This window comes from Gouania willdenowi, chromosome 6 (assembly GCF_900634775.1).
Source record: "Gouania willdenowi chromosome 6, fGouWil2.1, whole genome shotgun sequence".
Taxonomy (NCBI): Eukaryota; Metazoa; Chordata; class Actinopteri; order Blenniiformes; family Gobiesocidae; genus Gouania; species Gouania willdenowi.
The window spans coordinates 17,830,869-17,845,353 of record NC_041049.1 but is presented as its reverse complement, the minus strand read 5'-3'; the positions used below and the strand labels follow the sequence as shown (position 1 = coordinate 17,845,353).

At 39.0% G+C, this 14,485-nt stretch overlaps 1 protein-coding gene across 1 annotated transcript; it reads right to left on the bottom strand.

Moving 5' to 3' along the window:
* Positions 1–1,823: 1,823 nt before the first annotated feature.
* On the bottom strand, positions 1,824–6,196 carry pim3 (Pim-3 proto-oncogene, serine/threonine kinase). The gene is made up of 6 exons (XM_028450878.1): positions 5,670–6,196; positions 5,385–5,494; positions 5,201–5,251; positions 4,751–5,114; positions 3,787–3,963; positions 1,824–3,603 (listed from the first exon to the last, which is right to left on the bottom strand). The coding sequence occupies exons 1-6, from the start codon at positions 5,755–5,757 to the stop codon at positions 3,401–3,403; spliced, it is 993 nt and encodes a 330-aa protein (XP_028306679.1). The 5' UTR covers positions 5,758–6,196; the 3' UTR covers positions 1,824–3,400.
* Positions 6,197–14,485: the final 8,289 nt, after the last annotated feature.

Below are 14,485 nucleotides of genomic sequence, written 5' to 3'. Positions count from 1 at the left end.
CTATTTTTTTTTATTGCAAATAAATGTCACATTACTTGTTTAAACTAAACATGCAATAATTCAAATTATTTTATCATATCAGTGATATTTCTATAATAAAAGTATACGTATATCCATTCTGTATGCAAAGTTTTAGTTGCTCATTTATGGAATTGACATAAATAACTTGTGTCACGGTGTGGCGAGGTGTGGACCCAAATGCAGAGAGAGATGGTGGCAGAATGCAAGTGTAGCGTTCTTGGAACCAGTCCATGTTTATTCCAAACTCAAAAACAAACAAAAGGGCAGCGCAAAGTAACCAGGGAACAAAACACAGTAGCACACAGGGAGCGTACAATGATCCAGGAAACATTCAGTGTTCAAGCACTCAGCTAAATCGTGGAGGAGACCTGATTGGGAATGGGCCACACCTGGGTGGAAACAAGAGGGAGCTAATCAGTCACAAACCAAGCACACAAGATATCACTGGGGGGTGGAGCCACAAGCAGGAACACCTGAAACACAAAGACAAGAGTTAAACAATGGAGGCCAGACTCAAACAGAATAAACAAAGACACAGAATAACTGAAAGAAGACCACAAGGACTAAATAACAACGAAACTAAACAGAACATGACAAACGTGTGTGTGTGCATTTACTGCACCTATATGAAATCCAATCGGGAAATACGTTGGTCATCAAAAACTATTGATTGGAAGTGTAATATAATTATCCAAAAGTGTGTCCTTCATAACAAACTAAACTGTTTGAAAATTGAGCAAGTAATTGTTCTTTAAAAGGTGACCTTGTGGTATCCCCATTACCACTGTTGATATTTGAAAATCATTGTTACCTGTATAATATGTGTCAGTATGTACAGTATGTGTGGTTTTGCACATGTGCAACCATTATATATTACCATTATATTATTTTGGTGACACAACTAAGTATTCAAAGTACCGTATTTTTCAGACTATAAGGCAAACTTAAAATCCTTTAATTTTCTCAAAAATCGACAGTGCGCCTTATAATCAGGTGCACCTTATGTATGAAATTAACTACTGTGCTTCAACATACTGCACTGAAAAAGTGAGTGTATTTTTCTGTATTTTATGTGTTAAACCTGAACAATGTTGAGTTATTGTTAATGAGTTGAATAAAGTTTGACTTCTCTGACTTTTATTTTGCTTAATGCGTCTTAATAATAATAATAATAACAAACCGGTGCGTCTTATAGTCCGGTGCGCCTTATGTATGAAAATAGACCCATTCATTGATAGTGCGCCTTATAGTCCGAAAAATACGGTAAGCAGAAAGATAAGTTATAATTTACAGTATGCATAATGTGATAGCATGCTAGCATGCTGTCCTCTTCCCCTCAGCTCCATAGCCACAGCTGGCTCTTATTAGGCCCCTGGTTCCTGCAGGTCATTGTGCAGCTAAATGCTTCTGTGATTTGTATATTTGTATTATCTTATATTCATTTTTTCTACTGTAATGTGTGCACTTGTATTAAACCCTTATCTAATTAACAGTCTTTTACTTATGTATGGTTTTTCTATTCATTCTTTCTTTGTTTAGTGTCTTTTATTGTATTTGTAGTATATGTCAAGCCACTGTAACACAAGTAATTTCCCCCTGGGATAAATAAAGTTTTTCTGATTGTGATGTTTGCCCTGACAGCATAATGCTGTTACACAACACACGGTGAGAGTGAACCCATAACATCTGGATGGACAGATATCAAGCAGATGTGAGGCGTTGACAGTAAGTCTGTGTGCATCATGTATGCGGGTACTTTTTTTAAAAAACAACAAACAGAACAAACACACCACCAGTCTTGCTTCTGTACATAAAAATGGGTGTTTAATTGAAACTTTTTGTATCAAAAAATAGCAATATTCATCCTTCACAGCCACAAGTCACACAGCTTTACTAAAAGCCCTCCGATATGAGGCTATGTGAGAACTCGAAAAGCTGCTCAACCTGTTGCTTAAACTTTCCATAGAACTCAAATTAATCTCAACAATACAGAATCCAGGATTACTCTTAATTTTTTGTAACCATTCATCATTACTAACAGACTTTTTTTTATTTATTAAGTAGTTAAATAACATTCAAATGCTCTGTTCAAATTTAAGTAAACCTTTTATTCTGCTTTACATTGATAACTGCTTCAGTGCATCCTCCACATCTCAAAACCATGTTGAAATGTAAAAATAAGTTATAGGAATGCAAACCAAGGCCAAGTAGGATATGCAAAAAAAAAAAAAAAAATAGGGGAGATTTTAAGCTGACAATAAATAAATAAATAGCCACAGAGTGTGGAATGTCTACGTTTACGAATAAATTAAATGCAAGTGGGGAAGGAAAAAAAATGTACACACAAAAAAAGAAACACTACAATATTTCTTAAAAAAAAAACAAAAAAGAAGAGAGAAACCCAAAACAGTTGAGTCCATGAATATTGCATTGATTGTGCATTTCACACCCCAAAACCCTGATGGGAGGCCATTGGGGGTGGGGGCCACGTAGTGTCAAGCAGTGGGATGGCAAGAGGCAAAAAAAAAAAGAGAAAACGAGTCAAGAAGGTGAAACACCCTGAAACAGGCGCTGAGGATGAGGGGTGAGTGTGTGCTGAAGGGTTGTAGACATTCAGAAGAGACAGGATCCAGTTTCCAAACACCTGTTCAGGCTATAGAGTGAGTGAGCAGCGTTTAAAAGAGAGCGACAGAGTCGAGTTTTTCAAGTATTCCATTGTACAGAAACAGCCCCCACCTCCTCCTGTCTCACCTAACTCTACCTTAGCCCGTCTGCTGGGGGGGGGGGGGGGGGGCAGTGGCCTTATGGCGATGGAAAGACAAGGGAGTACAAAGCCAAAAATGTATGGACTCCCCATCCATCGTCACACAGACAACTGAACCTCCACAGTGCAGGGGCTAACATTAAAAAAAAAAAAAATAAAAAAAAAAAAGGAAAAAAAGTCAATGAAGAAAGCCCCCAGATAAGCAGCTTTCCAAAAAAAGGCACTCCAAAAATCGAAATATTTAAATTAGAAAGATGTCATCCAAGCTCTATGAGAGCAGCCATGTCTGGATAGGAGGGCCTTGCCAGATGTTTATACCAGCATAATAACAAAAACAACTTTAAAAAGGGGGAGGGGGAATAAATAGTGCTGGTAAGACCGCCCAAACAACAAAATGTTCCCCAATGGGAAACCAGTATAGTCAACCGAAAAAAAGAAGACGGGATGGGGAAATAAGATAAAAGAACAAATGTAATAAATTAGAAATTCCCTACAAAAGAAGATCAGAGTACAGTTTTTTCTTTTAGGCCACAGCAGGGCCTTCAGTACACGTTACTCCCTCCATCCCCCCCAGCTCTTTTTTCAGAGTCCTTTCAAGTCCATTCCAGCCCACACTCAGAGGCTCTCTTTACTCGAGCTTGTGCTTGACGAGGAGTCTGTGTCGATGGTCCTGAGGCGAATTTCTCCGGTCACGGGCTCCTCTGGCGTTTTGGGTGACTCTGCTGTCGCCCTCATCCAGGGGTGGTCGCAGATCTGCTCTAAGGTGGGCCGGTCTGAGGGCCGTAACGCCAGACACCACTTAATCAACTGCTGGCATTCTGCAAGATGGAAATAGAGGGAGAAATCTGGTTTAGGGTTGATTGTTTGTGTCAAAGACAAAGAACAAAAACAAATTAAGGTGGCTGTTTTTTTAGATGCTATAACATAGATGGTGGCTAGGGGGCAGCAGAGTCAACAAATGTGTTGTGTTTATGCCTGCAGCTATGGTTGACTTGACTTACCAGCTGAGATCCTCCGCCTGAAATACAGTTTCCCTCTAAGGATCTCCTCGTCCTGCTCAAAGGGGATGTCTCCACACACCATGTCGTACAGTAACACGCCTAGTGACCACACCGTGGCAGAGCGCCCATGGTATCTATGGAAGCGAATCCATTCTGGTGGGCTGTACACTCTTGTACCTATAGGACAAGGAGTGGAATAGGAAAAAATACATTAGAAAAAATACACACACACAAATAAAGATGACTAAGTAGTGAGTGTGAAACCGCTGAGTCACAGCACAAATGCTTTCCATCCTCCCTTTACCGTAAAAACCCAAGTGGGTGACTTGCCTCCCTCCCTCCCACTCTTTTCTCCTCCTCCCTCCCCACCCCTCCCTTTCCGAGAAGAGGATCTTGCATACCAAAAAAAAAAAAAAAGCAATGTGAGCCCATCACGTGAGCAGCTGACTCTGGTTTCACAACAAACAGATGTTACGTGGCACTGACCTAATACCCACAAACTGCGGCAAGTGACTCAAGTGGCACTAACAATAAAAAACAAAAAAACAGGAAACACGAGTACACAGTGATGTGTCACGAGCAAAATATGGAGAATGAATATGCTATGAGTGTGACTCCCATCTGTTTACACACTGGGATTTTTTTTTTTTACTCGTTAATATTTAGCAGAATAGTTTTAGAGTGTGTGTTATTTTTTGGTATTCTTCTTCCACCCTTGATGATGATGACGGTGATAACCAGGGAAAACCCTCCCCCAAAAACAGAGCCCTGCGTCACAGTGAACGCCTCCATATCTGTATTTAGCACCACTGATGTATCAAGGGCAAACACGAGCACACGCACCCACAAATAATACAGAATAACACGCAGATACACGAATAATGATATATTTTTTAATAAAACACCGCGTAGTAGTAGCACGATTGGTATAATTAGAGGGAGGGGGGGATGGGTGGAGGCTTACCGTCGAAATCGGTGTAGACCGTGTCCTTGAGAATCGCCCCTGAGCCAAAGTCAATAAGCTTGAGTTCCCCGGTGCGGAGGTCCACCAGCAGGTTTTCATCCTTGATGTCCCGGTGCACCACCCCGCAGCTGTAGCAGTGCCGCACCGCCTCCAGGACCTGGCGGAAGAAGCCCCGCGCCGTGTCCTCGTCCAGGGCTCCCTTCTCCGTGATGAAGTCAAACAGGTCCTTAACAAGCTCCGGCCTTTCCATCACCATCAGCCACCCGTCCGCCCTCTCATAATAGTCCAGCAGTTTGATAACTCCACGAAACGAGGAGCTGACCTTCTTCAGCAGCAGGATCTCTAAAGGCACCATGGATCCGTTCTGTGGAGATAAGGAAGCGCTTAGGACTCCATGCAAACAAAACAAACCCATCCACTACTACTACTACTGTTACTACGACTGCTTACAATTGTGCCCCACTCTGTCACCCTCTCCTTAGCCACATGCTTAACAGCAACCTGAGAAATGACACAAAAAAGAATAACAGTTAATGGTTGAAAGGCATTAAAAGCAACCGAGGCGACACATGAAACGCCCGCTTTGATGGCGACACATGTCGGATCAAAACACAAGCTCCCCCCGCGTCCTTACCGGTGCTCCGTCGGAGATCCGGTTCCCGGCATACACAGTGCCGAACCCTCCACTGCCCAGCACCAAACCGACCTGGTAAACCTTCTCAAAGGGCTCTTTCTCCGTTTTAACTGTAGAAGGAAAACAAAAAGGAAGGAATGAATAGAGGGTATTTCCACGGGGGGAAACAGCCTACTCAATGTGAGGTAGGGCTGGTTTGCCGGCAAGAAAAATATATTTTCCTGCCCAGACGTTTAAGCAAAATTCAACAGTAAAAGAGTAAAAAAAAGCGGCTCGGTGACCTACCCGACTGGAGCTGTATCTTCACTGGTAGGTGGTCCATACTTGAAGGATTGCAAATGTGCGAAAAAGAACCAAACTTTGACAACAACATATTCAATGTACAAAAATCCGTTATAGAATATCCCTATTCAAGCGCAAATAGTCCAAAAAACACAAGAAAAACAGTGTAACCAGATGATGAAACAAAGTGGGTTCAGGCGCAGTGTAAATACACGGTGGTGCGGACTCTTTAGTGAGAAATCCAAGCAGCAGTGCGCCGACCTCGCCGCACCGCGCCCGCTACAGTCGTGTCACGACCGTGACGTCGTACGTTGCTTCCCGAAAACCGACATTAAATCAGACTGGGTGTCTCTTTCAAGTAAGTCCGACAAAATAAGCAGTCCTCAGAAGTTAAAAGAAGAAGAAAAGTCGAGCACTTCTGTGATTGAAGCCGCCGCGTCGAAGCTTTGAGTGAGTGTAAAGGAGCTCCGCTGTGTTGTTGTTGTTGTGCTGAAGAGTAGCCGCGCTCTGAGCTTAGCGCGGGCTTCACGAGCCAATATTTTGACGCGCAGTAGGAGGAGCTGTATCCCTCCGCCACCAATACAACTCGACACTGTTTCTTAATTCCTGCACTTATTTCGAAATTCAACCAATAGACATGTCAATGTTTCCAACCCACAGTGTGCAATTTTAGGTTGTTTTAAAGTTATATGGAAATATTACATTGAAATTAGAATGTTTTTTTTAAATTTTTTTATTTTTTTAACGCGCACTACTTCTTCATAGTATAGACGCCCATGAATCCGTGGTCTGGGGGCTTTGTACTGTGTTCACATTACAACCGTGTCGAAGGCGTCGACCAATAAGATAGCATCTATAAATACAGAGTTTGGTATCTGGACCAATCACAAAGAGTATATTATAAAAACACTGGCCTTTGAGCGCACGTGGCGGTAATTCTGATGAATTCAGTCCGCCTCTTTTCTCCTTCTCTCTGCAGCTGTGCAGTGACAGCAGGGTTTGGAAAGTTCACTATTACTCACTCTTTGATTTCCCCGCTCTTTGTTTTTTCCCAACGTGTGTGTGTGTGTGTTCCCCCCTTGTTTCTTTTAACTCTCAGAAAACCCCCAGTTCTAAATGTCACTGACTGTGAATCTTTTGAAGATTTCAAAATGAAAAAAAGTGCTACATTTCTTGTTAAATGTGGTAAAACGGATAAACATCAGTAGGCGATTTCATTTTAAAAGGAACCTAAACACAGCAGCAGAAAGTGTAATTAACTACATTTATATATTGCGTTAAAGCAGTCCCGTACCCCTTCAGACCTTTACCCTGAAGCCATGCTCCCCCTACTCCTGCACACTTAAAAAAACATAATAATGTAAAGCCGAGTTTTTCAACCTTGGGGTCGTGACCCCATGTGAGGTCGCCTGGAATTCAAATGAGGTCCCCTGAAATGACAGTACTAATTAAAAATGTATATTTTTAAATGTTTTAAATATTATTAGTTTTCAAATTACAACACCACACACAAAACAATCTTAAATAACTTTATTCTTAAATATGAATCTAGTTCAAATGAAATGCATCTTGTCACTTTGGGGATATACTACAAATCTAGATTAGATTAATCTCAGTTAGCTGGCTTGAACTGATCAAACATTCCTTCCCAGATATGTGCTGGACTACGAACGTTGATCAAAAAATGCTAATTTAAGTGATTTCACCCTCGTATGTGCACGCTCACGTGAAAATTTTGGCGCTTTAATGTGCTCTAGTTTGCACTTCCACATATAAAGGATACATCAAGTATGTAAAGCACAGTCAATATCCATGCAATGAATGACAGATATCAGTCCATGCATGATCTTATTTTGAAATGTATTTCATTTTGTTGTAATTTTTAATTTTTTTTAATTTGAGGAAATTTTGTGAAATAATTTAAGGGAAATTGCGGTATTTGAGAAAAACTTCTATCAACCAACTGTGAATAAAAAAATGACAGCTGTCACATATAATATGATATAAGCATGAGCAAACTCGGAGCCCCTTCAAATATTGCAGAGTTTTATTGAATGTATGTCTTCTAAGACATTTATATGATTTACACAATGAATTATGGTTTCTCTGTCAGTTTGAAATTCTCCTGCGGGCCAAATTGCATGCTCTAAAAAGACAGCTTTGGCCCTCAGGCCTTGAGTTTGACACCTGTCTTCAGTCATTTCACATCAGGATAAATTTGCATATAGCCTTATGCAAATGCTTAGTATGAAAAAAACACACAAAGAAAATGCATTGCATATATTGTGTATTGTTTTATAATGAAAAAAAGAGCTGTTCAATTTATATATACATATACATACACACTCACATACTGTATATATACTTATATATAAGCTTACATACAAGCGCTGTCTTTCTGGAAAGAGAAGATCATGCTGGGTCAAGGCATTTCCCCAACATGTTGCCGTAGGCATTTTACAGGCCTTGCGTGATTTTCCATAATCAAAAAGTCCATTGTTTTTATTTCATGGTATTACCAGAAAAAAATGCATAAACCTTGAATACTGTGAAACCAGAAAGGACATGAACATTACCACCTAAACAAAGAACAGTTTGTTTGTTGCAAGTAATGTGATAAAGTGTAAAAAGCCACCAGTGATGACACAAATGATTCACGTGACAAACTTGTACTTAGGATAATGATGATGACGCATAAAATATCTATGCTGTTTACTTACCCTGAGTAGAACAAAAAACAAAACAGTACAGTATCACAACACAAACAGCAGCAACAAACAAAACAGAGTCAGTGCTTGTGGAACCAGCTGTCCTATTTCAGAATGTAAACTTTCCAGTTTTACTGTCATATCTTATGCGTCCTTGGATCTCAGTGAACTTTCAACTCACTATCTCAAGCTACCTCTGATACACTCTCAGCACATGTGTATATGTGTGTGTAAATAAATGTGTGTGGCTACAAAACAAACAGAAGCACCAGAGAGTTGAAAAGAACAGCATTTTTGCCATAGGCCTGCTTACAAAATGTTATGTAAAAGTGTGCTGCATAGGCATTGTCCTGGAGACACCAAAAGGCTGCGTGTCTAAGTACAGCTTGTGCTTTAGCCTAAAGAGATGCTCTATGTATTTAACATACAACACAGTAACATTAGGCTAGCTCCAATATCTGTTTTTTCTTCTTCTTGGAAATCAATAGCTTTAAAGCTGGCAATATATGAGCAAACTAAGCTCCAATGCCCATGAAAGAAAATGTGTTAAGAGGTCACATGAATATAGAATGTGTTTGCATTTACATAGAGATCTTCATAATGTACATCTTGATTGTTCGGGAGCATATATGAAAAAAAAAGCCCTAAAGCAAGTATTTGCTTTTATGTTGTTGAATGTTTAGATCAAAGCTGTCAGTGGGTTACTGGATTATGCTGTGAGGTAATACATGTAACCTGCCAACAGTGTTTCCAATCTATTCATGGTTGAAGTACCTAAAGATGATCAGTTTTTAGATTCCATTCAACAGATGGACCTATAAACATCATTGTCCATGTCAAGTCTCAGCACCATAACACATTGGAGTTTTGTCCACTACAATCTGTCTTTTGCCTTTCATTCTGTACTACCTGAGATAGGCTTAAAAATAGATCAGGGATGGATAAGACTATTAATCATTACCGTCAAGGAAGTAATATTTTCATCGGTGTTTATTTCTTTGTTTGTCTTTTAGTAGGATTTCGTCAAAAGTGCTTAACTGGCTTTGACAAAATTCGATAACATGTTCAAAATGACTGCATTTGTTTTTGTACTGAAATACAAATATAAATGAGTCTTTACAGATTATGCATGAGTTTTCTCCTTGAGTTGGTTACAAATGAAACATATCAGAATGGTGAGCTTATTCTGGCCTTAGGGGCCAGCAGGGAAACAAGCTCGTTGCGATAGTAGATAAGGAATCAGAGTCGATGATATGAAGGCTGTTGGGACAACTGGCGTCTTTCATTTTTTTTAGCCACATGAGCTAAATTTCAAGTATTTTGCAAGAAAAACCATGCAATGAGCCACTTACAGGTGCATGATACACAAATATTCAAATATCTGAAACTCTTCGAGCAGCTGGCCAACCAGTCAAAGTGACGGCAGACACTCAGAAGGCTTGATGCTAACACACATTATGTAGCGGTTGGACACTCTCATGGGAAATCATCCCCATCAAGGGTTTTTATTTATGTTCTCATATCATTTTCAGAGAAAATTAAGAAGGAAAAACTAAAATTAATTGTTCGTAATCTACTGATGAGTCTTCTTCGTCTTAGTTTCCACTTTTTTCATAATTGGAGGGTTTTTCTCATTTTTTCTGATGTCTGAGATGTTTCTTATTCCTTAAATTACTATCTAAGCTAGCGGTGTCAGTAAGCTAATCATTTTCGATAAAGGTGTCCATTAACGGTTGCCATTGTACTGTAATATGTCAGTCAGTGGGGACGCATAAAACTGGGCCGAGTCCACATCAGAGCCCAGGGGTCGATGTGGGTTATTTTTAACCCAATCACACGGGCAGGCACATCATTTTGGTAAGCCACTGATTGAAATTGATCTCGCGTGTTTGAGCTGGTGCTCTTCTGGGGAAATCTGAAGGCCTGGATTTATTAAAGCTCGTGCTCCACATTTGTGATGGATATTCTTGTACTGTGGGATGAACTGCCTTATACACGGCCATGTAGTATCACGGAGCAAACTACTGGTTATGAGATGTAAGTGGATAAAACAATTTAAATAAATCTGAATCATGAGTTTCAACATCATTTTTTGCTGATTTTATGCAGTAAAAATAAACTCTGTGGATTAAGTTTCCTGTGCAAATTGCTTATCGTCTGAATGTGGTGAATACATTGTGTAATGTAACAATATTTTTAAAATATCTCTGAGGTTAGACAGCACCTCCCAGTCTCAGACAGGTTACAGTCACAGCGTTGGAGTGTGTCTGCCAGGTCACTCTAAAGATTAGCGTCTGGACATGCTTTATGTAACAATGTCAGTCTCTTAGTCGTCCTGATAATCTGGCTGCCAAATTGCATAACTGTTCATGAAGTCTTATGGACACGTTCCTTTAACACCTTCGCCTTCACACTCTTTGCATTCACTGTATCTGTATTGTTCCTGAAATTATATGTTATTTAAAAGAAAGGGTTGAGTTATTAGAATATTACTGAAAATGATAGTTATGCAAGCATGGGCACATGTGATAAACAGCCTGTACAGTAAGAGAGACAGGTAGGTACAATCAGGACAAAGCTGGAAGCTATAATAGAAACAAGTAAAGTTTAATTGTGCGCAGCTGATTTTTATTTTTAAGCAGTTTTGGGTTAGCTTTCCACAAAAGCACATATGGAGAGTGTATTTTATTTTTTTTTTTCGTGTGTGTTTGTTTTCATAAATACTACAAAGGGGACAGATGGAGTGTGTTTATGTGTGTTTCCATTATTTGCACAGGGAGAAAGAGCAAGCCACAGGGCTGTGTAGATTTAATAAAAACGGATCTTATTTTAACAGATCAAAAGATGGGTTTATGTAAACCATGTCAAACACTGGCTCTCTGCCCATCCCGAGCACTAGTGGTAGAATATTTTGTATTAAGAAAGATTTCCTTTCTCTTTATGGTAGAATCTAAAACATGTTCCCACCCCCCACCCCCCACCCCCGCTTCCCCCCACTTTACCTCCAGTAGGGTTTTCTTGGGTTACCAGATGCATTCAATGTTAGTAAGAACAGAAATGTTGGTGTATATCAGTGGTTCACAAAACTTTTTAGCCCACGACCCCTAAAATAGAGGTACCTGAAGGTGGTTGAACACAGACATGAACATTAAAGAACAGTCATGTGGAGACAGGGCCGTCTATGAGGGGGAATAAAGGGGAGAGATTTTTGGGGCCCATTCATAAAGTCAGCAAAATGATGGTCCATTGTTCTATGAATCTGTGATAACCACATTTATTTATTTATTTATTTGAATAATATCCACTGTTTTCCAGGAAGTTTATTATTATTTGTATTGTATAGTATATAGTCATCTTAAAGATTTAAATCCTTGTTTTAATTAGGAATAAAATGGGTTAAAGGTGAACAAAAATGGTGGAAAAGTTGGTGAAATGCGATTTTAAAAACCACAAAAATTGGTTAAAATTGGCAAATTAGAGCGTTCAAAGTGTCAATATTGGCTTAAAAGTGGCAGAAAAAATTAGGAACAATTAGTTTAAACTGACAAATAATGGGCATGAGAAATTGTGAATTGGTTAAATAGGAAAAAAAATGAGCATGGATTATGGTGAAGAGGTTAAAAGTGACAATAATGGTCAACATTTGCAACATTAGGTGGAAAAAGTGGTGGAAAGGGTTTATAAGTGCCAAAAATGTCTTGGAAATGGAAAAAAAAAACATGCAGAAAAAGAAAAGACATTGATATTTAATTTGATGAGTGGCAGAAATGGGAGTAATGTAGCAAAAATGCATTTAAATGAGCAAAAATAGTGCAAGAAAAAGTGATGAAAATAGGTTAAAATATGGCAAGTTTGGTGTCGTTGCAGAAAAATTGTAAAAAAATAAGCAAAAACGGGCTCAAATTGTTCATAGTAAAGAATTGTTTTAACCAGTCCTGAATCACATTTACAATATATTTCCCTGTTAAAGGAAATCCTTCTCCAAGCCACTACAATGCAAATGAATCCTCACCTCCTATTTATGCTGACCTCTCATGTTCATGTGAACGTTTTTAGTTAAACACCCTCTTGTGAACCAATGTATTTACCTGCCAACCTCAGTCCTATAGAATACTGTGACCAAAGCCTAAAATCCCAGAGGTTCACAATCCAAGCAGAAATGACCAATGCAATCACACAGAGGATCGTGAAACTATCACATTATTTAATCTATATTTAAGTGCATGTAGCCTTAAATATAGACATAGGTTAATGCCTTATTTTTTGTGCTGTTTGGAATAGAAAATATCCTTCAGATGAATAAAACTTGACAACTGCACTAACTGGAGTAATGGAAAATGATGTTGTACTGAGAAGGTTTGGTTAGGGTTATGGCAAAGGGAAACACTAAGTGTTTAGGGTAAGGGTTATGCAAAAAGCTGCTTGAAAACTTCTTATCAGATAAAGAGTGCCTTATAGATCAATAAATGGAAGATCATTTGCTCGAAAAAATATGTGAAGAGTTGAAATTGCTGTTTAAAAGGTTGTCTCCATCTCCACTGTAAACACACTCTTGGAAAAGTTTCACACATTATATTATGTGTCGTGGCTTTCCTTGGATGGATACATGCAAGTGTTTTCACTTCATGTTATATCACTGGATTAAGGTCTTTGCGTGTAAGCCCCCAAATAATCATCCGCCACTGTTTTGCCACAATGGGAAATAACTTCCTATTTAAATACATTGGTTTGAAATGCTTTCAAGCAGCATGGGAAGAAAAGAAATCCTACAAGTAGCAGAAAAAGTAAGGAAATTGCATAGCACAAAACAATAGATGGATTAATTTATGTGACAGTTTCACGATCCCTCATGAGACTAGGCTAGAATGGTAATATGAATAGAGATGGATTCCAGAAGTACTTGCCTTCGAATAAATCACAAAATAAAGAATATGTGTCAATGACAAGAATCTGCTTTTCTGTAAACCTACATATATTTTAGTTTTACCTGTTGTAAGACTGATTGTTAAGGATGGATGCTTTGTGTCAGTCATAATGCATGAGCAATAATTTATTTATACCACATCAAAAACACATAAATCTCTGCTTGTGAAAGTTTAACTGGGTTGTAGTTTAGGCTGTGGGAGAATAGTTACTTAGGATCCTCTGGTAAACTGATTAGCGGTAAATACTATAGACTCTTCCACTACCATCTACCATCAAAGCATTAATACAGATTTGACTAAAATGACCAATACAAGGTACTGGTAGTAAAAATTCCAGGCCTGTATATAGTGTTGTCATGTTCCTATCGTATTACATAAAAAAAGTCCCAATGACAAACATACTATACGATACACATACAACTTGTTGTATCACATGAAGCAGATAAAGACTGATTGTAATAAAAGGAAAAGGGGAATGCCTTGAATAAATTGTTGGAAACAATAACTTCCTGTAATGTTAGACCCACCGTTGTAATCACATTAGGACAAGGAGCATGTGCATCGCGATGTGCCTGGCTCCTCTTACGCCTTTGTTCTCACCATGTGGCATTTTGACTGCTTACACTGCTAGGGTGAAGCTGGAATTTCAGATTTTTGAACGACTGAATAATGTTGTATCCATATGGACATCCATTAAGCGGGAATATTTAAGAAAGTTAGCAGGGAAAAGAAATTGTTCCTTTGTTTATAGGATGGTGATTGGGCACCTAGGTGTTACCAACGCTGCCCTTTCAGAGGAACCACGAAATTAGGTTCATAACATCCAGTCTATGAGTGACCTTCATGACAGTTTTCATGGAAATTTTTTTTGTTGTTTTCATAAAGTTTACTACAAATGCTATGATCTGAATGACTGGAATTCTACAACACAATACATGCTGTTATGGATCATAATGTAAAATACTGACAAAAGGAAGGTGACTTCTTCACCTCTAGCTCTGGTCTTTCACAGGGTAAAGCTGAATGTGTAAAGGTTTTTGCTCAAGATCTACATCTTCTTTGAATTAAGTAAAGTTCCAGATTAGCATAGCGAGTCACTCTGTGGTGCATTGGTGAGCATTGCTGCAGGGATTGTGGGTTTAAGTCCCACCGTTGGCCCCCAACTTGTCTTGTTAAACCTTGTGAT